At 37.8% G+C, this 26171-nt stretch overlaps 1 protein-coding gene across 1 annotated transcript; it reads left to right on the top strand.

Annotated features, from left to right (window-relative positions):
• Positions 1–25867, top strand: LOC139310395 (interleukin-6 receptor subunit beta-like). Its single transcript, XM_070934554.1, has 15 exons — positions 1–97; positions 332–373; positions 3292–3403; positions 6316–6479; positions 8097–8236; positions 9868–10009; positions 10146–10228; positions 11650–11863; positions 12228–12386; positions 14919–15038; positions 18004–18156; positions 20899–21042; positions 21380–21476; positions 23304–23385; positions 25556–25867. Exons 1-15 carry the CDS (start codon positions 1–3, stop codon positions 25865–25867), a joined length of 2061 nt encoding a protein of 686 aa, XP_070790655.1.
• Positions 25868–26171: the final 304 nt, after the last annotated feature.

Raw genomic sequence — 26171 nt, forward strand, 5'->3', positions numbered from 1 at the left:
ATGCAAAGATCTGTTTCTCTAAAAAGGGCTCTAATGCTGAGAAAGGTAAAAGGAAAGAGAAAGAGAGGATACAGCAAGGTGGATGTCCTTAATTACAGTAAGTCAAGGGTGCACTGTTCAAAGGCCAGAAAGCTTTAGGTTAAGGACCAATGATCATGGAGCAGATCTATTTGTGTGATTGCTAAGAGTCAATGAATTAATGGCACATAGTCAAGGGTGAGAAAGTGAGCAATGTGAAAATAAGTCAAGGAAAGCATTCATAATTTTAAAAGATTAGAAAAATGTCATCAATTTTTCATATCCATATTTTTTTTCCCCTGTTCTCTCATAGGTGTTTCCGGTTGCGACTATTCTTTGTGCAAATTTCAACCAGGTGAATATCTTTGCTTACCAGTACCTGCATATGCCCCAGTCCCATGTGCCAATATCTGTATATGCTTCCCATTTTCTCCTTAATTACAACTTCAGGTGCAGGTTGCCAACTAAAAAACTTGAAACTTCTCTCCAATTGACTCTATCCACCCTTTTAAGATCACCCTGGGGGAGTGGGGTGGGTGGGTGGACGGGGGGGGTGTATTGATTAAAGAAAGCCACTTTTTGGGGGATCCAGGAAGGGTGCCTTTTCTGTCATGCAAATTCACCATGCAAATTCAGAATGGCCCTGACCCTGTTTGCCTTTCAGAAAGTCTTTAAGATCTGGCTGTTTGCCCATGCACCCGGGGTCAGGAAGTAAATGAAATTCAGGGGAGTAGTTGTTGCTTTTACTCTTCATTGCTTCTTTTGTTTGCTTGTTTTGATTATGTTTTGTGTGTTTTCTGAAGTTATTTACAGTGCTGTTTTTAAAACTTGAAACTTTGTTCACTGCCCAGAATTGCTTTGTCAAGATGAACAGCCATAATATTGAATAAAATAAATAAATAAAATTATTTAGATAACAGACAAATTCTACACAACACTCCAATATGGAAGTTATTCTGGACCATTACGGGAATGCAACATGGCAGTTCCCCAATTCGAATGATATAAATACAAGTGCTCCTGGGTAAATGAATTGGGAGAAACACACTAATATTGAACACAATTTATCAGAAATAGAGGTCAAATGTTCTCACTGCTTAAGTGAGAATCTGAAGTGGTTGTTTCACCTGCCAGCCTTAAAGAAAATATTTGGTCTCTCTATTTATTACCAAAATAGAAAAAGACCAGCAGCTATATGCAGATCATTTTGGAACACACTGGGTTAATAGGCAATTAATTTGCAGGAAGTACAAACTTGAGTCTTGTGGTTTTGTAGCAGAAAATAACAAAGATTAAAATCTCTGATCCTCTCACACTATATTCATGTACTCCATCTTTTAATAAAAAAATGTGAAGCAGTTCTCAGAAGTCATCCTCTGCTTCTATTTTTAAAATACTGTAAAGTAGTGGCTATAATGCTAAATTCTGCAGTTTTATTCAGAAATTTAAAAATTATTATAATCTCGAGGGTCAAAAAGACAATGGGTCCATACCTAACATCATCTCTATTTTAATTATACAATCACAGAGCAGTTTACTTCCACAGCAATAACTTTTTCACTTTCCAAACCTTTATAAAAAAGTGTGAAGTATTTCTATTTCCACCAGCACTGAAACACAGAAAACATATAAAGAATATTCTGGAGAACTGGAGAATTCAAAACATCTAAATACTGTCCCCATCAGTACACTTTCCCGGTACCGCTTACCTTCTTTGCCAGAGGAAAGGATCATTTAATCAGCATATAACAATGTAGGCTGGCGACCCCCAGGGGGAGGGCCTTCTCTGTGGGGGCACCTATCCTCTGGAATCAGCTGCCTCCTGAGATAAGGAGGATCCAAGACCTCGGTGCCTTCCGCCGTGCCCTTAAAACTTTCTTTTTTCAGCAAGCTGGGCTGGCTTAACATATTCTTTTTAATATTTTTTAATTCTTAATTAGTTTGTTATCTTAAATTGGGGCCAAATTAATATATATCCTTTTAATTGTTTTTAATGTTTGTATTGTATGTTTTTATCTGGCTGTACACTGCCCTGAGTCCCTCGGGAGAAGGTGCGGTATATAAATTCGAGATAAAATAAAATAAATATATACGGTCTCTGCCTGAAACGGGCCCAGAATGCAGGGATGTCATCAATGATGGACATATCTTGATCCTCTGATTCATAAGCTGCACTGGTTGGCCTGGATTCTTGACGGATCACCTGTCTCCCATAGCATCTGCCTGCTTGGTTCAATATGACATGATTGGCATGCTCAAGTTTCCATCGATTGAACAGTGCCATCTGTTGGCATTCTGAAAGCTCCTTTTCTCCATAATAGCACATGCCCTCTGGAATGAAGTTCTCCCAAAACTCAAGCAACTCCCACCCTGCTGGTATTTTTAAGGATCCTTTGGAGGAGACAGTTGATGCCTCTTTTCTCCATTCTATTCCCATCTGGGTTTGTTTTCTTTGCCATCGTTTTTTTGGTGCACCCTGTTTTTGGGGGGAGGGTGTTGCATTTTAATTTTAATCATTTTAAATCATTGTAAACCATCCAGAGTCTCTAGGAGTTAGTCAGTATATAAGTGGAAGGACTGGGAGAAGGAGGAGGGTGGGAGTAATAGTAGTTTTGGTATGATTTCAAATGCACCAAACTACAGTCATATATAAACCAACTTAAAAACATTCAACACCATCTGATTTAGATGGACATCCACATGGGGCAAGTGACAAAACATGACACAAAACTGTGGTCCAAATCCACCCCTTGCATACCTGCACATAATATCATAATGCACGTATGGAAAGTTGAAACTGGTATGGTGATTTCACAGGATAAATTTCATTATTTGGGTTTTATTTGGCTATCAGTCTAACATTGATCCTGCTGTATTACAAAGTCCTTGCGTATAAGTACTCATAATCAGAAGCTAATGCAAACTGCTAATATTATATAAGTAAAATAGGGGGGAAATTAGCGAAAAAAATCTGCCCCCAAATTAAAAGAATATCCCCATCTTATGTCTGTTATGAAAGGTTAAAAATAAAGTGCCATATTGTATGGAACATATATGGTGGATAACCATAATAACATTTTTCCAAACTATAATTAAAGGGAAAGTCAATAGCTAAGCCTTGTTTATGCCAGACTAACGTAAGTACAGTAATAATTTATTATACAGAAAAACCAGAAGTCCTGGAATGGTTCTAATAAAGTTTGTGATCTCTTTCCTTTCTTTGGAGTTAGCCCCAGTGAGCGGAACTGCTTTCTTTCTTTGTTTCTTTAACAGATTGGCAGGATGATATGACTTACTACTATGAGGAAATTTCTGGAGTCCACCTTTTTTGGTCACCACTTTCTAACATATCCAATCCGTTTGCATATACAGTATTTTTAAAATGGTAAGATAGTAAAAAAAAAAATGGCAGGGGGGGATTAGAAAATAGAAGTGGCTATTTCTAATGTATTGAACAAAATACAGCTCAAGAGTTAAATCTAGATAAAACTATTTGCTGATTTATTTATTGAATTTCTATACCGCCCTACTCCCGAAGGACTCAGGGCGGTGCACAGCCATGAAATAAAACACATAAATATACAAAATTTAAAATCGAATAAAATGGATTAAATAAATTTGGCTGAATTAATACCCATAATTTAAAATACCCATATTTTAAAATCCATTAAAATTTAGAATTTACACTTAATGTAAATGATTAATGGTATAATTAGTGAGTCATACTGAAAAAACCACATTGTCATTCGAATTCATACAATGTAAAAAAAAATCTAGAAATACTGATGCTTTCGTATACTTATGCCTTTATCATTATAAGTTGAACTCTTATCTCTCTGTCATTTTATTTAAAATGTGCTTAAGATCAGCGATTCCCAGTCCCTGGGCGGCAGCCTACTACCAGGCCTTTAGCCCCAAATATCCCCAAATGTATACAATCTATCTGAGTAAATCATATAAATGTTCAGTATGCCAGCATGGCAAGTCACTCACTGAAAATGGCATAGACAGATAGTTCTAAATATGCAGGGTGAGAGAATGAATTTCACAATTTAAAATTCTGGTTTTTGTGGATGAAATCCTGTGAGAATTTAATATAGAAATACACTATATTTATGAATTTGGTTCTTTCTCAGGTTAAGGATTATTTCATTATTTTTTCACTGCCTAATTGTTAAGCAAAAAACTCCTTTTGCCCTCTTTCTTTTAAATTACTCTTGATAATGATAAATTATGGATCTGAAGTCAAGAAGAAAGAGAAAACAAGAAGCACTTTCTTCCCCTTTCAGAATTTATTTCTGCTCAGCGAGAGAAATGGTAGAGAAAGAAACTCATTCCCCTGATTTATAGTCTTCTAGAATCACTGAATTAATGCAGGTAAAAGCATGAATGGGAGAAAGGAAATACTACTCTTTAGAGATGAATCAGAGATCTGATTATCTAGATCAAAAATGGCAGAATTAAAATATTATTTATTGGCTCACATCCTTTGGATACTTGAAGTTAAGTATCATCTCTCCATATGATCTTCTGTTCTCCAATCTAAGTACTTTGTATTTTTAGCTATTCTTGGTGCATTTTTCATTTCAGATCCTCCTTAAAGAACTGGTATAGGAAATCTCAAACGAAGTATTTCTTATCACTTAAATCTAATCTTGATAGGTGCACAATAAATCCTTAAATTCATTTGTTGTTTGTTGTTTCTTGAAATAATTGACCATTAGAAAAGACAAGCTGGAGTCGATGTTCTACAAGATCTGGATAGTTGTAGTTGCATGACTTTATTATTTATCTATTTATCAAATTTGTATGTTGTCCAACTCTCAATGACTGGGTTTAGAACAACCACCCAAAATGAAATTACAACAAAGCCAAATTTTTAAAAAGGAAAAACTTTTAAAAATGGCAAAAATGACAGACTAGATCGAAACAAAGCAAATTGTTTCTCTCTCCCTTGTCAAAGGTCCCTGGGAAAGATCTGATTTGGATCATGCAGAATCATATTGGACCTTAAAACAATTAGTCAATCTTCAGCCTTGCCCGGTTTAGCTGCCACATTCAGTTCTTTGCCACAGCTGAAGGTTTTTAATGCAATTTTTCATTAGAGAGTTTGTCCTTCTGGCTTATTATGTTAAATTGATTTTCCTGTGCTTCTTGCTAAGACAGACAAATCTATCTAATTTTCGTTTAAAACCCTGCAGACAACTCTCTCCATTACTGCTTCTCCCATATGGTGAGGTGACAAGATTAGGCACAAAGGATACCAATGTCATTTCAAGTAATTTGTGGTGGAATGTAGACTGGATTCCCAGAAGGGTGGGGCTGCATTCCAGAGGGCAAAGGACTTTAGATAGTTTGGTTGAGAAAAATAGGGTTAAGACCAGGGGTGGGCTGCTGGGGGTTCGCAGGAGTTCGGGAGAACCTCTAGCTAAGATTCTGTGCAGTTTGGAGAACCCCCAAATCCCACACCTGGCTGGTCCTGCCCCCCTCTCCCCTCCCAGGAGTCCCCACGCCAGTGGTGGGTTGCTACCGGTTCGGTCTGGATCTTGCGAAGTAGTAATGGCGGCGGAAGGCACCCGCTCGGACGTCATCACAGATACTCTGCGCATGCGCAGAAGAGCCATACGTGCGCAGAAGCCCCGCGCATGCGCAGAAACACTGTGCATGTGCGCTCCCATTGTGAACCGGTAGCGAAGGTAAGTGGAACCCCTCTCTGCCCCACGCAGCCCATTTTGGATGCAGGTAAGTGCAGGGCGCACGCGGAGGCTTGGGAAGGGCAAAAAACGGGCCTACTGGAAGTTCGGGAAGGCCGGAAATGGTCCCGGAGCCATCTCCATATCACTCATGCTCTTGGTTCTTAGTTTTCATCTAATTCTTGTTGATTTTAATCTGTTTATATTCATTTTATTTATTTGTTTATATACATATTTATTATATGTATTGTATTGTACTGCCCAGACAGTGAGATAGGCAACATATAAATTTAATAAATAAATAAAGCAACTAGCAATTCTACATAAACAAACAAAAACACCTTAAAATGATAAAGCAATTCCATGAACAAATGAAATAAACTTCAAGGACTCCTGATGTTTGAAGTCCAAAATACTACTAAGTTGAGACTTCAATATCTGGGCAATTTGCCCATCAAAATGGGATTTAGGAGGAGAGGGAAAAGTTGCTGAAACTATCTACATGGAGAAGGTGTAACATGTGCAGTAATGGCCTGGGTGCATCTGATATTATAGCCAGAAACATATGATTAAAACATGTTTTTTGTTTTCTCTTTACTTACAGGGCTCCCAACTGTTGTGAGAAGTTAGAAAAAGTTTCATCTCCTATCAATAGAACCCGGAGATACATGCTTAAACGTTTTCCTGTGACTATATGGGTAACAGCTAATTATTCCCATGAAAGCTGTGTGACAACAAAGAACATTACAATCGTGCCTAGAAAAATAGGTTAGGCACTTTTACTCACTGTTTACTTGTTTTTTACAAGATTTTTAAATCTTTAATTATCATTGAAATAGTCATTTCTCAGTTATATATTTAACCAGGCACTGAAATGCCATTTGGCTGGAAAGAACCTGATCACATCAAAATATAAGCCAGTGAGGGGTAGAACTTAAAGATCTGAACTAGAATTGCAGAGGCCCAAAATTCATGTTTGTCATCAGCTATGGAAACTGAGTTGGTATCTTAATCTCCAGAGCAATTGGTCACCCCCAGCCTTCTTCAGGGGATTTTTGTGAAGGAAAATTAGAGGAGGAAATGCCCACCATGCCACTATTTGGAAAAGGAGAATATTGCTGCTATTTGATATATTTTTATGATATATTAATATCTAATATTGCTGATGAATAGAGGAGAACTTATGGCTCAGAGGTTAATACACCTGCCTAACATGCAGGCAGCCCAAGTTTGAATCCAAGTAAGGGTATGGCTAGCTGATGAGAGCTAAATAGTTTGAAATAGATCTATACTAGTCTCCCTTTATTTCTTTATCAGCGAAATATAAATTTGGTATAAAATGGTTTGTCGTGAATGCGACTGCTTGAGGGCTCCTGGATTGGAGCTGAAAGGCAAAAGGGATGCAGTATGCTCCCTTCCACATGCTGGGGTAGACCAGGTGTCTCGATAGAAAAACACTTAAAATATATATACTTTATACATATATAAAGTGTTGGGCAAACACTTTCTTATTACCATCACTTGAAAAAAACAGTTTTTTTACCTCGTTTATGCACTAAATATTTTAATGCCAATTTGAAATTCGATGCTGCAAAGCATCATGATGAACTTGCTTCCATCACTGGGAAGGCCTCCTGTTTCCTCCATCATCTTTATCAGGGGTGTCAAACTCTCAGCCAGCAGGCCAGATGCGTCATGTGCTGGCCACGCCCACCCCCAGTTTAGCGAAGGGGGGAAAGTTGTGATACGTCACATGACAACAACGTGATGCCGAGAGTTTGACCTTCATAATTAAAAAGGAAGCCTCCTTTTAACTGATCTTTTATCCTGGTGATTTCATGGATACTGTACATATATGTAGTTTTTTCAGAACAATATGGAAGTGGTTTTCTGCTCACTTCTTCCAGAATGGTGGGGGGGTTTTTTTAAACTTTTCAACCTAGCCTACACTTTCTGGTGATCTCCCATCAAAGTCACTAAGCACTTTTGACCTTCTTTACTTTTTCTAGATCAAAGTGAGTCGGATATTCCCACCTGCTTAGTGATATCTTACCACCCACCTTTAAAAGTGTGCATTGTGTGGATGCTTGGGTGGTTTTAGGGGTGGGGAATTTTTGGTGGGTGGGAGTGTGTCTGGGGATTGTCATGTGAGTTGGGTCTGGTCTCTGGGTTTTATGTGAATTTCATTGTATGGGTATACTGTGTATATACGTACAATGACAATAAACTTTATTTATTATTTATATTTTATTTATTTATTTATTTATTTATTTATTTATTTATTTATTTATTTATTTATTTATTTATTAAAAATATTTCCTTTGACTAGAGAAGGTGTTTTGGAGCTTGTACAAATCAATGACTTTTGCATTTCTTATATTCTAGAAAAATGCCCTTCACCTTTCAATGTAAACACACAACAATTATTCAATAAGCTAATAATAACATGGGAGTCGCCACAAAATATACTACAGTATGAATTGCAATACAAGGAAGCAACGCAAAGAACCTCATCCTGGATACCGGTGTGTATTTTCAGTAGATATAATACAGAAGAAAATGTTCTCATTGTCAAAAAAAAATCTAGATATCCTCCATGTGTTCTTTTTACTGGAGTGAAAGCCAGTTCATTGAAGTTTAATTCTACAGTTCTTTGTTTCTTTCTCTAGCTTGTTAAAAGAGCTTCTACACCTCACATTTCAAAGGAGGCTGTTTGATATCAGATCCTTAGTATCCTTTCACTTTTTTAACTGACCAGAAGTTTCTTTTCTGACATTCAGACACATCCTTCTAAAAGAGATATTATACTTGGCACAAAGGTGCCAAGCCAAATTAAGTAAGCCTTACAGAACAATCCAGAAAGCAGTTGAAGGAGGTATACTGTACATATGTTAATGAATTAACAATCAGGGCAAAATGGGAGGGTAGCATCTGGAAAAGAAAGAAGTACACTAGTTCCAGAGTTTATTTATAAATCATATTTACAACACTGTCCAACTCCAGATGCCTTTGGGAAGCAAACAACAATAAAAATTAAGTATAAAAACCATCAGGAAAAAAAACAAGAGTTACCGTATTTTTCGGAGTATAAGACGCACATTTTCCCCTCAAAAAAGAGGGCGAAAATCTGGGTGTGTCTTATACTCTGAATGTAGCCCCACCCAGCTTCTCAAACGGAGGTTTCAGAGACTGAAAAAAGCATCAGAAATGAAGCTTCAGAAAAGAAACCCCCAAACAGAGCTTCAGAGGCTTTTTTTCTGAAGCTCTGTTTCGGAGGCAGGAAAAAAGTTTTTTCTGAAACAGAGTTTCAGAAATTTCAGAAGCAGAAAAAAAAGCAAGGCACAGAGCTCACAACCAAGGAACCTGTTGCTAAAATTCACCTCTGGGAACAGCTGATTGGGAGTAGTCCAGGAGGCTGATCTATCCACCAACCAGCTTTTTTCTTATTTTTCTCCCCAAAAACTAAAGTGCGTCTTATACTCCGGTGCGTCTTATACTCTGAAAAATACGGTAATCTTGAAGGGATTAACCCAAGTAAAGAGCTATTTTCTCTCATTCTGAATCAGATCTGCCAACTTTTGCTGCTAATAACAACATCAATAATTTGACAACAGAACAATATGCTGAATGAGATTTTTGTATCCATAGCAAAAGGGATGCCTGCATCTTACTTTCTGTTCGAAGGTCTTGGGATGCTGACTAAGGACTACAGCCTAAATGGACACTTCTACAAACAATTATTAGCTCATATAACAGAGTACCTTATTATTAAATTGAACCAGATTATGTTGCAAGGACACAGTTTTATATTTGTTTACCTAAGAATAAGTCCACTGAACTTAATGGGATCATTTGGGGGTAGTTTAATTTATTTAGATTTTTTCTCTGTTTCTGTATTGCTTCCTATTCTCAGAGCACCTCAAAACAATGTTTGTAATTTTAAAATGCACCTAGTTAAGATACAAAACTCAATAACGTGAAGTTATAATAATGAAAGCATTCTGTATTAAAGTGTTTAAAAGAAATAGGATAAAGGCAGAACAATGCATACAGTATCCTTACAAAGAAGGCCTATATGAAGAAGCTAATGGCAAACCATTTCCAAGAAAACAATGTGTTTGTGATAAAAGATTCTCTTATTTCGAATTCTTTGCAGGTCTCCATGGAAATGAAAGCCTTTAATGTTACTATCTCTGGTGTAAACCCAGCAGCATCCTACATGGTTCGCCTTAGATGCATACCCAAGAATAACCGCTGTTCTGTTTGTCTTTGGACAGAAGAAACTAGTATCCCATATAGTGAGTGTCATGTTGGGCAATTGATAAGACAACACTACTGTATTGATGAAATTCAAAGTTTTACTTGTTATTTTATGAAAGAGTTGCTGTGCATTCAGTTCTGAAATGAGACTTGACATACTTTGTCTTTTCACAGAGCTTACCAAAAAGCCTACAATTTTGAAAAATATAACTAAAGAGATCTCACCAGGAAAAAGAAGTTTCTTTCTTACATGGGAGGTATATTTTCATTTTCATAATTATTTATTACCTCAATAGTAGCAACTGTGAGAGGAATCTTGGAGTCCTAGTGGACAACCATTTAAATATGAGCCAGCAGTGAGCAGCAGCTATCAAAAAAGCCAACACAGTTCTAGGCTGCATAAACAGAAGGATAGAATCAAGATCACGTGAAGTGTTAATACCAGTAGCGGGTTGCCCCTGGTTCGGACTGGTTCACAAGAACCAGTAGTAAAACTGGTGGGAGGCTCCGCCCACTGCCTCAGATGTCGTCATAGGCGATCTGAGCATGCACAGAAGCTTCTGCGCATGTGCAGAAACTCGGCGTGTGCATGAGTGAAGCGAGCGCGTGTGCGCGATCCCATTGCAAACCGGTAGTAAAGGTAAGTAGAACCCACCCTTCGTTAATACCACTTTATAATGCCTTGGTAAGGCCACACTTGGAATACAGTTTTGGTCACCACGATGTAAAAAAGATGTTGAGACGTTAGAAAGAGTGCAGAGAAAAGCAACAAAGATGATTAGGGGACTGGAGGCTAAAACATATGAAGAACGGTTGCAGGAACTGAGTATGTCTAGTTTGATGAAAAGAAGGACAAGGGGAGACATGATAGCAGCATTCCAATATCTCAGGGGCTGCCACAAAGAAGAGGGAGTCAAGCTATTCTCCAAAGTACCTGAGGGCAGGACAAGAAGCAATGGGTGGAAACAAATCAAGGAGAGAAGCAACTTAGAACTAAGGAGAAATTTCCTGACAGTCAGAACAATTTATCAATGGAACAACTTGCCTCCAGAAGTTGTAAATGCCCCAACACTGGAAGTTTTTAAGAAGATGCTGGATAACCATTTGTGAAATGGTGTAGGGTTTCCTGCCTAAGATGGGGGTTGGACTAGAAGACCTCCAAAGTCCCTTCCAACTCTGTTATTCTATTCTATTCCTTTTCTTGTCCTCTCACCCCATATAGCTTAAGAAAATACACATGAATGTTTTCTCTTTGCTCATTAAAAACCCTCAAGAAAATATGTTAAAATCAGTCCCTTAGATCAATCATTCTTGGTTTGCGTAACCATAGCTTCCCTGACATCTGAATTAGAAAACTATGTTTTAGAAGGTTTAAGGTTGAAAGATGAGAAGAAACCCACATTCACATCATTTGTTTCCTATCCAAGAAACTGGTTAATTAAGCCTTCTTCTATAAAGGCATAGAAATACTAAATAATATGGCAGTCAGATAATTAAATATAGCCAAGAAAAAATGATAATGGAAAAAGTCTAATGAAGTCATGGTTAATTATATTTGTCAATGAAAATTAAATTACATAATTTATTTGGATTACTTTTGCATTATTTACAAATTTAACTCTATGTATAATATTACTGTTGTGCTTAATTGTTTAGTGCTGGTATTTATCTGCCCTAGACTTATGAAAGCAAGCATACCATTGGATATTTCATACATATTAAGAGAATTCTTGACTCCTTCCATGGAATAACATATCTCAACATAAAGAAAACGTGCCTGCATCTGAATCTCTCAATGGCAGCATACGATATTAAAATCACTGCCTATAATGAACACGGAAACTCATCCTCAATGACATACAGGGTTCCAGATTTCGTATCAACATATTCAGGTAAAATAGTTTCTTAAAAGAACATTAAGAAAAATTTTCCATTTGCATTTTAAGTTTCAGATAACAAACTATGGAATATCATTTTTTTTAAAATGCTGTCTTGCCTCAGGTTTTTGTTTTATTATCTTCAAATTCATGGAATAATACAACATAGAATTCAATAAATTTAGACCCTGTTGCATTAGTACATCATGTGATGCTCAAACCATAGCATACAATATTGCATGTTTTATTCGATTTGTATCCTTATTTTCAGCTTATTCTGTAGGAAAAAAATATAGATTTCTCCCATGTGAGAGGTTAAGAGTGAGTTTTCTTTGAAGAATATTCCCTTACTTATTAACATTTCTACTTATTCTTACAGATTTACCTGGTCATCTCATTATTTCAAATTGGCAAAATTATACTATTATAACCTGGAATCTAAAATATAACCCTGATTGCCTGGCTATTGATTGGGGCACTGGAATAGAAGACATGAAATCTAAAAGTTTATGTCAAAATGAAACAAACGTAATACTTGGTAATGTCATTTTTATAATATGTTAAAAGTAGAATGTTGTTTTCATTTTAAGAAACCACGTTAAAAATGAGTTTATAGTTCTGTTTGGGCTTGCAGAGTTTTATAAATGCATACAAAAAGAGCAACAATAATGACTGAAATGGAAATATGAACTTCCAACTGCATCAAAAAAAAGTCACTGAATGTTAGAATTGCTCTGCATTCTGGTATAGGTGTAGATTTCAACCACAATCTAACATAGAATTAGATACGCTTAAACCAGGGGTGGGCTTCAAAAATGTTAGCAAGAAGGCCTCTGCCCAGTTGCTGGGTGGGTGTGGCCATGGTGGGCGTGGCCAACTCAGTCTCCTGCACCATGGCGGGGGGGGTGTTTTTGCCCTCCCTGGGCTCCAGAGGCTTTCCTTCAGCCTCCAGGAGGGCAAAAATGGCCTCCCCAGGTTCCGGAGGCCCTCTGGAGCTTCCTGAACTTCCGGTAGACCCATTTTTCGCCCTCCCTGAACCTCCGCACAGACCCTGGACTTACCTGCATCCAAAACAGGCCTCATGGAGACTCCTGGGAAGGGAGGGGGCGGGGCCAGCCTGGAGTGGGATTTGGGGGTTCTCCAAACTGCACAAATTCTTAGCTAGAGGTTCTCCCGAACCCTTGCAAACCCCCAACAGCTCACCCCTGGCTTAAACCAATTGATATCAAATGTCTATTGTGACCTAAGAAGCCTGCTTTCAAATCTGGGTTTTTACTTTACTGGACTGAGGTATTTGTTGGACTGTAGATTAAGTTTTATCAACTAACCAGAAAACAGGGCAGTTAGCGTAATCTTAATCCCTTAACAGCAAATGCAAATTTAAAGCAGAATATTTAAAATACTGCAGAAATTGAGTACAGAACACCTTAATCCCCCTTGTGGAACTTCTGTGCACTATCAGTGAGACTTGCACAGTGAGACTTTCGAATAATGCTAAGTGAATATATTAAGAAAACTGCATTATTCTTAGCAATAGCAATAGTGCCAAAGGCATGACATCCAAAAAGAGAACTGAGAGATTTTTAATGAGAAAAAAAAAGGAATAAAATCCTGTAAACATAATAAAATCATTTTCTCTCCTGGAATTTCATGAATCTTTGGGTAGATTCTTTGCTGAAGTCAAGCACTCTACATCCACTCTACGTTAACTAAAGTGGTCACTCTCAAAAAAGAAGGTCAAAAGAAGATGGATCGACTATATTCAAAACAAGTATCAGACTAAGAAGATTCATATAGCTTATGAGTGAAACATTTTCAATTTTTAGCTTATGTTTATAGTGTTTTGATCTATAAGGAGTTAAAGACCTAGAAAGAATTTGAAGTCAATAATTTGTTAGCGTATTTTAGTCTTATGTTTGTGGATGCTATACCCTGTGCTTGTTCTGGGAAGTCTAGGGAGGGGGGTGGGGGGAAGGGCGAGGGGGGATGGGTGGGAGGCCAAGGGGGGAGGGATGGGGGGAGGGGGAAAGTTTGGGTGGGAGAAAATGTTTGTGTTTCCTATAAAACTTTTCAATAAAAAAAAAGAAAAGAAGAAGAAGGTCAGACAGATTTGGCATCACTTATTCTAAGTCAATCAATGCAGTCTCCTGCCAGGCAAGGCATTATTATTAAAATACTCGCAGAGTGCTTATTAATTAAGGACCACGGGAGACATGATAGCAGTGTTCAAATACTTGAGGGGCTGCCACAGAGAGGAGAGGATCAAGCTATTTTCCAAGGCACCCGAAGGCCAGACAAGGAATAATGGATGGAAACTGAAAAAGGAGAGATTCCACCTGAAAAAAAGAGAAATTTTCTGACAGTGAGAACAATCAACCAATGGAACATCTTGCCTTCAGAAGTTGTGGGAGTTTCATCACTGGAGGCTTTCAAGAAGAGATTGGACTGCCATTTGTCAGAAATGGTGTAGGGTCTCCTGCTTGGCTGGAAGGACCTACAAGGTTCCTTCCAGCTATGTTAATTTGGTAATTTGTTCCAGAATTTTGCACAGTATCAGTCAAATTAGTTTACTCTTTAATCATCCAGGGCCTTCTCCTCTCCCCCCCTTTTTTTTAAAGATAGGAACAATCTTTGTCGTCCAATTCCTTGGTGCTATGCTCATCTTCCATGATCATAGAAAAGGCCTCTGAAATTACATCCACAAGGTCCTTCAAATCTCTTGAATCCGGTCTTAGCAACAAACTCAGCATGTCAGCAGCTGCTCCTACACAATCTCTGTATTGGGTTGCCAGTCCTTTCTTTTCTCAATTGTTCTGCTTTAACCCAATTGAACCCAGTTCCTTTGGTGCAGCAATGCTACTTCTTAGTAGCTCCTTCGAGCTGTTTCTATTATTTGAATTTATACATTATCACTTTTACTGTCTTTGCTTCGGATGCAGATTAGCAGATTTATTTATCTACTTTATTGTGTCTCATCTGTCTTTCACTGATAAGCAGTTCTCTTTTTTTCTTAAATCATATTGTTTTCTTAATTGTATATTTCCCAAGTAATGAAATTTCTGTTACCTAGAACATCTCCAACCTTATCAGTTATATAAAGTAATGCTGCATGCATTGGACCGCCGAAGCAAGGACTTAATGAAAGATGAACGGACACTGGCGGTGGCCGACTTCTATGCAGTGGAAGGAGGTATTTTTACAGCACTTTCTCGCTTTGCTGAATGTTTGTCACTTTTAGTGAATTCCATTCCAATCTCCTAATTATAGTGTTATAGTTTCGAGTGTTTGATTATATAAGAGGAGCCAGGTTTAAGGTATATATAATGTAGTTTTTCAAGTGTTTCTATTGGTGTGCTTATTAATCTTGCAATTTTCTTCATCCTTTAATGTATGCATGTATATTATAAGTCAGTACGATAAAAGAATCTAAAATACTAAAATAGAAAATAATTGTAATAAACTACAGGAATTGAATGACTCAGGGGAGGGGAGTTTCCTTTGGCTGCTTTATCAAGCACATTAATTTTTTCTCTGCACTAATCCAGAACATCAGCATACACATAAATTCTATCTGCTTTCCAGTTTCTGCCATGAAATACTGCAATGCAAATAGGGAATGAAATCTAGTGCAGCATTCCTCCTAGCAGAATTGCTTCTGTCAGCAGATTCAGGAAGACAGCAGTTCCCTTGCACACCTTCTATAATCCTCTTTCTGCATTTGCAAATTTTATTCGTTGGATTACTCAAAGCTCCAATGCAGATTTATTTTCTTTGACATCTATATTTCCCTGGATGTGGAGCTTTTTTAATATATCGTTTCCAATTTTAAACTTGTCTGTATATAGTTTTCAGCTTTCTTCAGACATGACTTTTACAAACTTTTGATTGAGGAATACCAAAAGTTAAGACACCTTTTTAATGTTAACATTCATGTCATATAAAAGTCAGTGAGGGTAGAAAACCCAAATTTGTTCCCCAAAGTTTTATAGCTTTGATAATGTGTAAGGTTGTTTTCTGAGCTTGGTTGTTTTCTTGCAGATGTTTCATTACCAAACAAGGTAGCACCCAAACTAGGTAGCATCATCAATGCTAAAAGGGAGTGAGCTTTGTTTACATTTTATATACTAGTGGATTGCCCTGTCAGTGTTTATGGAAGTGATCTTGGTGGTTGCTTCATTAGGCTGTTGTTTACTGTTTGTTTGTCTGAGTTGACAGTTCCCTGATTGTGGTATTGTTCACTTCTTGATTGTTGGTCTAGTGCTAATCTTGGTGTTAAATCTCTGTTCATCTGGATATTTATGGCTGGTGAGGAGGAATTTTGGTCTCCCCCCCCCCACTTTTTGGCTTTTTGATTGTCTCTTTTGAAGGGTATATAGATGTTGTTTATCTCTATGGACATGTTGATGGTTGATTTGTTTCAGTGCCAGAATTCCAACAATTCTGTAGCATTTGGGGACTTTGCTTGGTCTAGGATAGACACAGTTTCCCAATTGAAATTATGGTAAAATCTGTCCAGTGCTGGGATCCTGCCGGTTTAACGATCGGTTCAGTGATTGTGCACTTCACGCATGCTGTGCATGTGTGTGCAGTTTTCTGAAAACTTAGCTTCCGCATTACTGCTGGGGAGTAACACAGGGGCAGCAATCCGCTCTGCTGTGCGAATCAGCTGAGAAGATATAGATCAGTAAAGCGCAGGGACAGGTGGGCCCACCTGATTGTCAGAACTACCGGTTTGCCTGAACTAGTCCGAACCGGTAGAATCCCACCCTTGAATCTGTCCATGTGCTATGAAATTAAGGAGTTTTCATCATGTCTTCTGACTGCTAGTTGGTGTGTCATTGATGCATTCTGCCAGTCTTCTTCCAGTTTGTCCTATGTAATGGTTGTTACAGTCCTTACATTATATGTTACATTGTGTGTTGTAGATGACTCCTGTTTTTTTCTTCTGGGACTGCTGGATGTTTTGGTTTACTTAGGCTGCTTGGGAGGGCTTTAGTTGTTTTATTGCTACGATGAGGCCATGTGCTTGTAATAGTCTGCTTATGTTTCTGAGTTGTTTTTGACGTATAGACAGTGTTATCCTTTTCACAGCTTGTGCTATATTGGCTTGAGTGGTCAGGCATTTTTTGATGAAGTTGCATGGGTATCCATTTTAATGGAAGATGCTGTACAGATTATCTGTTTCCTTATTCTGATGTTCAGGGTTTCTCCAGTGTGTTTGTGTTTGTCTAAATAGTATTCTTGCACAGCTACTCTTGTAGGAGATTGGGTTGTTCCTTTGGTAATGAAGCACTTGAGTAGTTTTACGATAGACTTGTGTTTCTAATTTGCTATCACTGCCCTCTGCTGACGAGGATTTGATGATGATTCTTTTACATCACCAATAATGACATACTGAAATGCTAAAGTTAGACCTTTTGTATTTTTATTTAATTCTTTATTTTTATTTAACCTTCCAATTTCAAGGATGACAACTCCATATTAACATTGGGTGGCTTAAAAATTAAAAATTAAAGAAAACAAAATATACCACAAGGGAAAAAAAAGACAGGTAACCAGAAACCAAAACCCCAAAAGTCAAACAGGCAATAATAAACCAAAGGGGTTCCACCGCCATCACCCACATTCTAGCTCAGGGCAGGAGAAAACAGTATTTTAAGCAGTTTATGAAGTTCAGAAGGTGGGAGCAGGGCAAATAAATATTTTTGTTACAGTTGTGAAGCTCAATAGATGTTAATTTTATGAGTGTCTTCTATGAATTAATGCTAGAATGAAAATCAGATTGATTCACACACACACACAAAAACAATACAGAGTTTAGCCCAATCGGTATGGCTGTCTAGAAGGAATATGTCAAGTTTTATTCCATTATGAGTAATTGAAATTCATTTCTGTGACTCAGGAGGCTTCAAAAGTGCCAGACCACAAGTCCATTATTTCCAATGTGTGCTGACTCTCGATGGTGAGGGTTGCAGTGCAATTGATTTAAGAATAAATTCGGGACTCCTGAAGTATATTGATGTAATAGATAGGAGCTGTAACCAAGATTTTTTCTTTTGTATCAGTATTTTGCAAAGTCTAACAGCACCAGAATGTATACAATTGATCAAAATAATTTTGGAAAATGGAAAATTGATTTGGATGTTCTTTTTAAGTCCCCAGGATAGGTCCAACTAATGTAACAATTTCAGCAGTGACCAAACGTTCAGCTGTTGTGAATTGGACTGAGATACCTACAAAAGATTGCTTGGGTTTCCTTTTGGGATACAGAATTCACTACACAGAAGTCACAGACAGCATCTCTTGGGGTAATTTACTTCATTGCATGGACATGATTAATCAACAGATTTATTATATACCCACTCTGTAAATAAATGTGTTATTCAAAATGGAAAGTATTGAAGAAAGTATACCTTGTGTTTGGCATTACTGAAGTTTCCCTTCACCCGAATGAAATGTTTAAAATTAAGGAGGAAGAAGAGGATTAATTAAAACCCAAAAGGCAGGTGATATATAAATTGCTCAATAACTTCAGCATCTTATAAACTTCAGAGCCTTCAAAGTGCTTTAAGGCCTATTTGCAGGGGTGAAATGCTACCGGTTCGGACTGGTTTGGCCAAAGCGGTAGCGATGGCAGAAGGTAGCTTGGAGAACTGGTAGCAACGGCAGCACAAGGCTCTGCCCATCCCCCCCCTCGGTTGTTGTTACTTTCTGGTTTTAGCCAGGAAGTAACATGTTTTTTACCCTCTGCGCATGCGCAGAAGGGTTTGTGCATGCACAGAGGGTCCATGTGCGCAAGTGATGTGCGTGGCGCATGCACTTCTGAACTGCTATGGAAGGTAAGTAGATTTCACCCCTGCCTATTTGTCAGTTCTGTTGAGGACAATCCTGTAATGTAAACTCTTGCCTAAGGCCATTTGCTCATGTCAGATCAGAAGCAAAAGTTAAACTGAGAATTCCCAAATGTTCAATTGTCATGTTAGGGAAAGCTTAGTTAAACAGGATTAGTCCATCCCATAACTTTATAAAGTAGGATCAGCACAAGGCACTGGAACTTGCAAGAAGTTTTTGTGGATGTGTCAAGGAGCTGGATGCACTGTTGAATACATTGGGCATCCCTTGTAAAGATTCTCTACATCCTCTAAATTTTCTCACGATAAAAATAGAAAAGTTATATAAAGATCTGAAGACCTAAAGAAATATTCTATCAGCTTTTCCCAAGCTAGTATCCCCAGCTGTGTTGGAATGCGATAATTGAATTAACATCTGAAGGTCCTCAAAGGCCCCGGTAGAAAATAATTGTGTTTATTATTTTATATAATAATAAATGTATAAATGTATGTAATGTATATAATGTTATATATCTATTTAGAGGAAATTTAAAATGTGGTGGGTTATATATATATATATATATAGTGGCTCAGAGTTTAATACAACTGCCTAACATGTAGGCAGCCCAAGTTCGAATTCAAGTAAGGGTATGACTAGCTGATGAGAGCTAAATAGCTTGAAATAGATCTATACTAGTCTCCCTTTATTTCTTTCTCAGCGAAATATAAATTTGGTATAAATATATATAACATGTTTGCATGACAAGAAATAGATTTTCTTTAACTCAAACAATATTAGGCTCCTAATTTTTAAAGTTTCCTATAAAAGAGAGAGAGAAAAGGAAAGTCAACAGGCATGTATCACATCTATGCATTTTGATTTTGGAGGCAGCAGTGAGCACTGTTCATAATGACCCACATGCTGCAAATGCTTTACTATTCTGAAATAATATGAATCTTTTACTCCACTTCAATAAAATATTTAAGTGAAAAAATGTTTTTAACTTCAAACACCAGAGAAAAAGATACTTAGAATCCATATATTGCAAGATATTCTCCTACAGAGCAGCATGATTAAATGTCAAAGGAGGGGTTTGAAGTCTTTTCAGAAAGTAAGACATCATAGTTTAAATGCAGAAGAGCTGGTTCCCTTTAACTCTCCTTCATCTTTTTCTTTTATAAAGAAACCGGTTGTGAAATTAAAAGAACTCAGAGAGAGGAAAGATCAAAAGAGAAAAGAGAAGCAGCTGAGAGTTGGACAGGGTAAAAAGGGGAGAAAAAAGGGAGGGTAACAAATATACCTAAACTAGAATTTAAAAAGAGATCTTGACAGTATCTTGCAGCCAGCTAAGAAATAATGGTATAGTACATAAAGCAGAGTGAAGTTCTGTTGATGGTCCTCTTTAAAGAGAATCCACATATATTGACTGCTCATATCATGTTATTTTACTATAATTATAGTAAATTTAATTTACTATAATTAATTATACTAATTGGTAAATTCTGTTGTTAAGTGATACAATCATGTCAAAACAGTCATAGGACCACCATGCTGCTTAGTGACAGTATTTCTGGCAGTTTTGATTGTCATAATTAAGCAAAGACTGCACAGTTAAGTGACAACCTCTAATGATCACAACTTCTAACTTCTTGGCAGCCTTCCCATTAATTTACGGTAACTTCCCCTTTAAGACAGCTTGGAAAGTCACAAATCTTAATTACTTGACTGTGGGGATACCACAACCACCATTTATGAGATTTGATCATAATTGCCATCATTCGTCCTTCAAATTTGAGTGGTTGCTAAATGGGTAGTCATTAAACAAGGACCATCTGTATTGCTAGGCAAAGTTTGAATTGTTCAAGATCATTTGATTCTATGTGTAAGTGGAGGCAAAATACAATAGCTTCTACACTATATAAGAAAGGTGCCATGTTATCAGGTAAAGTATATTAAGGGAACAAACTAGGTCTATCACTGGCCAAACTTCAAGAGAAGAATTCTCCATTTATCATTTGAGGAAAGCATCACTGAAAGCTTAGAACAGTGTTGAATGAATTCTGGGAGTTGAAGTCCACCCATCTTAAAGTTGCCAAGATTGAGAAACACTGGCTTAGAAGATACTTATCTATCACCCAAATACACTTATAATGAATTACTCCTCTCCTGGGGTAGGTACAGCAACTATTATTCATAACATCTTAGTCCTTCCCTTCCAGCTGTTACTCTCAATTCTTCAATGAAACAGCACCGCTTGGCTGATCTTAAGGCAAATACCCATTATACAGTCCACATTTCTGGCATCACTAGAAAGGGAGAAGGAGCTCAAAGCCAGCCTCAGGATTTTACTACCCTGAAATATGGTATTTTGATATTTTATTATTATGCATTTACTTATTATTACTTTTCATGTGTATTCTACTCTTTCGCATTAATATTACCCAGCTGTGTAAGTCAAATTAAGACTATCCACAGGACCAGGTTGTATTCCACATTGACCCAGCAGAAATGGCCAACCTTTTCAGTGCCAACAATCGGCACAGCTCTCCCTCCTAATCAATTACTGGGCCATAAATAACTGCATATATTAGATCCTTGATAGAGAAAACAGTTATCTTACCAGTGGAACATTTTTTACCAAAAAGGCTAATTCCCTAGAATGGTGTTTCTCAACTTTTTCTGTTGCTTATTTCTTCTTAGATCAAGGAGAATTTAAAGGAATGGTTGTTGGCCTCTGTCTTGGCCTCATAATAATTCCAGCTATTACTATCGCAATTTGTTCCTCAGTACTGAAACGGTAATTATATTTTCATGATCTAGAAATATTTTAATTGCTTTGCATGTTTTTATTCAAATTGTGGTAATTAGCAAACAAAAGCCACAGAAGCCAAAAGCGGTGCAAAACTTTTAAAGCCATGAACAAAAGAAAAATAGGGTTCTGCTCACCTCCTCAATGGACTTACCATTGCCTTGTTGTCCAGCTCTACAAAAGTTAAGAATTAAGTAACATTATTAACAGAATAACAAATGGTTGTCCAGGCCCTTCTTAAAGATCTCTAGTATTGGAGCACCCAGAACTTCTGAAGGCAAGCAGTTCCACTGGTTGATTGTTCTTACTGTCAGGAAGTTTCTCCTTAGTTCTAAGTTGTTTCTCTCTTTGTTCAGTTTCTATCCAGTGTTTTGCCTTCTGGTGCTTTGGAGAATAGGTTGACCTCTTCTTTGTGGCAACCCCTCAAATATTGAAACACTACTATCATGTCATCCCTATTCTTCTTTTTCATTATATTAGACATACCCAATTCCTGCAAACATTCTTCATATGTTTTAGCTTTCAGACCCCTCCCGCAGTTATCTTTGTTGCTCTTTTCTACACTCTTTCCAGAGTCTCAACATCATTTTTATATTGTGGTGACCAAAATTGGATGCAATATTCCAAGTGCGGTCTTACCAAGGCCTTATAAATTGGTAGTATCACTTCTCGTGATCTTGATTATATCCCTCTGTTAACCCTCATCTGGGAATAAGCACTCAGAGGGATTAGTTAGGAGAACTACAGAATACAGAAGCAAGTGCAATACAATGGGCAGGAGAAGGGCAGAGAGAAACCATTGCAAATGAACTGGTTCTAAAATCATGTGAAATCATTTCTCCCCTTTTCTTCTTCCTCTTCTGCATTTGCTTTGCAATTTCTCACTCAGAATGATGAGAAAAGCAGTAAGGATAACAGTAAGCATACTTTTTCCTTATTGAGGTCCTGCTAGGAAAAATGGGGTGGGGGGAGCTTTTGATTCAGCACATTTAAGCTTCTGCCACCTCAATACATTTTGGGAGTTCTTCTTTTTGCACCCAGCGTGCCAGCAAAAATAAGGGCAAAGGCAATTATTGTGTTCCCATGAGAAAGCTTGCAAAGCTACATCAAATTCTTTACTGGCAGATTACAATCTTGTTTCTCAGAAACCATGGAATGCAGAATTTCCATAACCAGAAATGATAGTTTGTTTACTACTTGCAGTTTAAAAGAGAATGTAGACCAATAAAATGTAAAACTATTTTAACCCCTTGAATTATAAATGTTTTAATAAAACAGAAAATCATTGTCAGGGATTTGATGATCAAAACACATTGACTAGCACAGAGCAAATAGGAAAACCATTATGAGCAATTGAATAGGATGGCGTTTGCCGGTAAGAAGATGCTGCGCAAAAAAGAAAGAATCAAACAATTATTTAAAAAATGAATGTTTGGTAATAAACATATTAATACATAAATCTCACCATCCTGACAATTCTTAGCTCCCACAACTTTTGCTGTGTCTGTGTGATGGATTATACAGGGGGGGGGGAATCCTATATGCTTAAATAGTGTATTTCATGCAATTTTAGCTAGGAGTTACTTTTACAAACTGCACCAAATTGCACAAATTGATATTTGCAGCATGTAAATTGCACCTGCTAGTTGGTTTTTCTCAGATAAACCCATTCTAAATGCTTTGGTCAAAAGGTCATTTCTGCCAGGTGCTCAGCTGTATCTCCTGCTAACACTGAACTCATTATGAAACTTGCAAGATTAGGTTTTTAAAAACTAAACATAATTTTCATGTTTTCAACAATATTTGGACTTTCAGATCAAGAAAATTTTGCTGGCCACCTGTCCCAAATCCGAGAGATAGCAGTGCTATGCAAGTTGCAGAAAGAACTTTTCCAGTGGTATGATTCTTTTAAGCATTTTAGCACCATTTAATATTGTGGACTTATCCCCCATTCAGGGCCGGATTTTCCTATAGGCTAACTAGGCTTCAGCCTAGGGCCTCAAGATCAAGAGGGGCCACTGAAAGGGCCTCATAAGTGGAATAGCCTAGGGCCTCTTTTCATCTAAATCCGGCCCTGCCCCCATTATTAAATAGCATAATTGTTTATGTATAGAATGCCTTTCCACTGTTGTATTTGAATCAACATACTGTTGGGTTTTTGCTGTCTGCACTCTCATCTTTTATAGTTCTAGAACAGGGGTGTCAAACTCAAGGCCCGGGAGCTGTGGGGTGCTTAGATCTGGTCTGTGGGGCCGTCCTGGAAACAGCGAAGGACAGGCTCATGGTGCCTCTGATAGTGAAAACAGAGCTCAGAAGGGCCGCATGTGGTCCTCCTGAGCTCCGTTTTTGCTGGCAGAAGGTTGCAGGAGGTTGCAGCTGAAAATGGAGCTCAGAAGTCAGTTTTCGCTGGCAGAGTGCTTGGGCCACCACAGGTGCCCCGACACAGTGACATTGAGCTGGCCACGCCCACTCTCACTCTGGCCATGCCCACCCCAGTCCCCCAAGATCAAACCCAACCCTGATGTGGTCCTAAATGAAATTGAGTTTGACACCCCTGGTCTAGACATTGAGCAGATCAACGTGGAGAATTATTTTGCTATTTTTAAGAAAGCTCTGTTGAGTTCCATTGATAGATCATCACATTTTCAAATTGATATGTGTAAAGTCAGATTAAATAATCAAGGTTTAACAAAGTTAATTCTCTGCCTGAACAGAATACCATACTACTTTAATTCAATCTGCATTTCTTAATTCTGTGTACTATCTTCTATATACAATACATTTCCAAATAAACTAGGAAATGGCTGGCATGTAAATTAAGAAAAGAAAAAGAAAGAAAATGCTACTGAAACTTCAATAGAGAGAGAGCTAGCAATAGCACTTAGATTTATATACCACTTCACAGTGCTTTACAGTACTCTCTAAGCAGTTTACAGAGTCAGCATATTGCCCCCAACAATCTGGGTCTTCATTTTACCAACCTCAGAAGGATGGACGGCTGAGTCAACTTTGAGCCAATGAGGATCGAACCTCTGGCAGCCAGCAGAATTAGCCTGCAGTATTGCATTCCCCCCACTGCAACCACAGCTTTTGAATAACAGATAATATGACAATACAAAAAGTTTACAAAAAGTTTTTCATCAGTATTACCGTACTATAATTTGTACAAAGAATCTAATATCCTTGTGTAGAAAATAGATGAATATTTTAAAAAATATTAGAGAAACAGATTATGATTAGTACTATAACAGTGAAAGAGGTTTCCTATAAAAAAAAGTTTAAACTGGACAAAGGAATAGTTGTCAATTCCTAAATAGGTCAATCATATGAATCTGCCACCTCTGAATAAATTGATCTCTACTCTCTAATTGCCAACCAACATAGCTAATGGATATGTTGGTTAGGAATGTTGTGCCCTGCAGTCCAGCACAACTGGAGCTTATTAGGTCTGTCACCTTGCAATGTCATACCATGATTAATTAATCACAGTAAAAGTAATTTTCTCAATTTGTTTATTAATTTTACTTTAGGAATTAATATCTTTAACCCTGATATTGGCATAAGAAATTAAGGCTGTGTTTGCACAATACTTACCCGTGGTTAATTTAACTCTTATGCTCAATTAGTCCAATGTTCTGGGCCTGCACAGGATCTAATTACCCAAACGGACTGGTAAGGTTGTCCGGTTTGTGGCTTAGGGTCTAGGACTTTTAGTCTCTGACTCTTCATTTTCCTCGGGCGTTTCTCCTCCAGCGATTCTCCCCCAACTTATCTCCTCAACTGGCACGCCTCCAGTCATTTGCCCTGGGGAATGGGCCACCGGCCCCTGCGTCCCACACCCTTCGACAGACCCATTTGCAGAAAGAGGGTTTATCCTGGATGTTCTGCCCTCTGTGACAGTTAGCCACCAACCGATTGCTAGAGGGGGTGTAATAGAAATCCAGCGAAAGGAGAGAGGTGTAAAAGAATTTGCCAAAATGCCTTCCTTCCTTTCCATCCCGGTGGCTTAATATGTTGCTTGAATACAGTGACAAGTTGTTTTCTTTTCCACTTCATTGTATATACAGGCTCTCCTGAGACCCAGCTTACAACCGTTGCTTCCTTCAGCACCACTGAACGAAGCTGATAAGCTTTATGTGATAAAGGATGATTTGGAGGCATTTCCTCCAACAAGTCCAGCAACTGGGAGAGTTTCCACGGAGTATTCTGAAGCAGTTGTACGGGAAAAGGAAGTAACACTTCCCAAGCCTCATAACAGAGTAAATGCCAGTGAGAAGGCAAAGGCAGGCCTTCACCTTGATTATGTTGGTATGGAATTCAGTCACAAAGCCATGCAGAAGCTTTCAGAGAATCTGCCTATGAAAAAGGTCCATCTCTAACAGGAGTTGTCCAAAACCTCAGGAAGCAAAGAAGAATCACCGGTATCTTGCTGTTCTTGAGATCCTGTGAGGTAAAGCTGATGATGCTTCAGGCAGTAAGCCTATCGTCAGAAAGTATATCAAAATATGAGCAAAAGCCTCTTATCACTAGATGGAGGAAATGTAATTAGAATTCATATTGGCATAAGTAGCAATTGTTTGATAGATTCTAATCAGACAATCTTATTGAAATTATTTCATTATATTTCATATATCATTGGGAAGGATCTAATTATAATACATCTGAGTTTAAGCTCCACCATAC

The sequence above is a fragment of the Pituophis catenifer genome, unplaced genomic scaffold (genome assembly GCF_029215685.1).
Source record: "Pituophis catenifer annectens isolate HBS135680 unplaced genomic scaffold, rPitCat1.0.hap2 SCAF_2, whole genome shotgun sequence".
Taxonomy (NCBI): domain Eukaryota; kingdom Metazoa; phylum Chordata; class Lepidosauria; order Squamata; family Colubridae; genus Pituophis; species Pituophis catenifer.

What these genes read in the sequence shown, in the direction of transcription:
- LOC139310395 (XM_070934554.1), top strand. Translation starts at nt 1, where the DNA reads ATGCAAAGATCTGTTTCTCTAAAAAGGGCTCTAATGCTGAGAAAGGTA. An exon ending in TGAAACAAACGTAATACTTG is followed by an intron (nt 12,387 to 14,918) that starts GTAATGTCATTT and finishes TCTGTTACCTAG; the next exon opens with AACATCTCCAACCTTATCAG. An exon ending in CACAGACAGCATCTCTTGGG is followed by an intron (nt 18,157 to 20,898) that starts GTAATTTACTTC and finishes CTTCCCTTCCAG; the next exon opens with CTGTTACTCTCAATTCTTCA.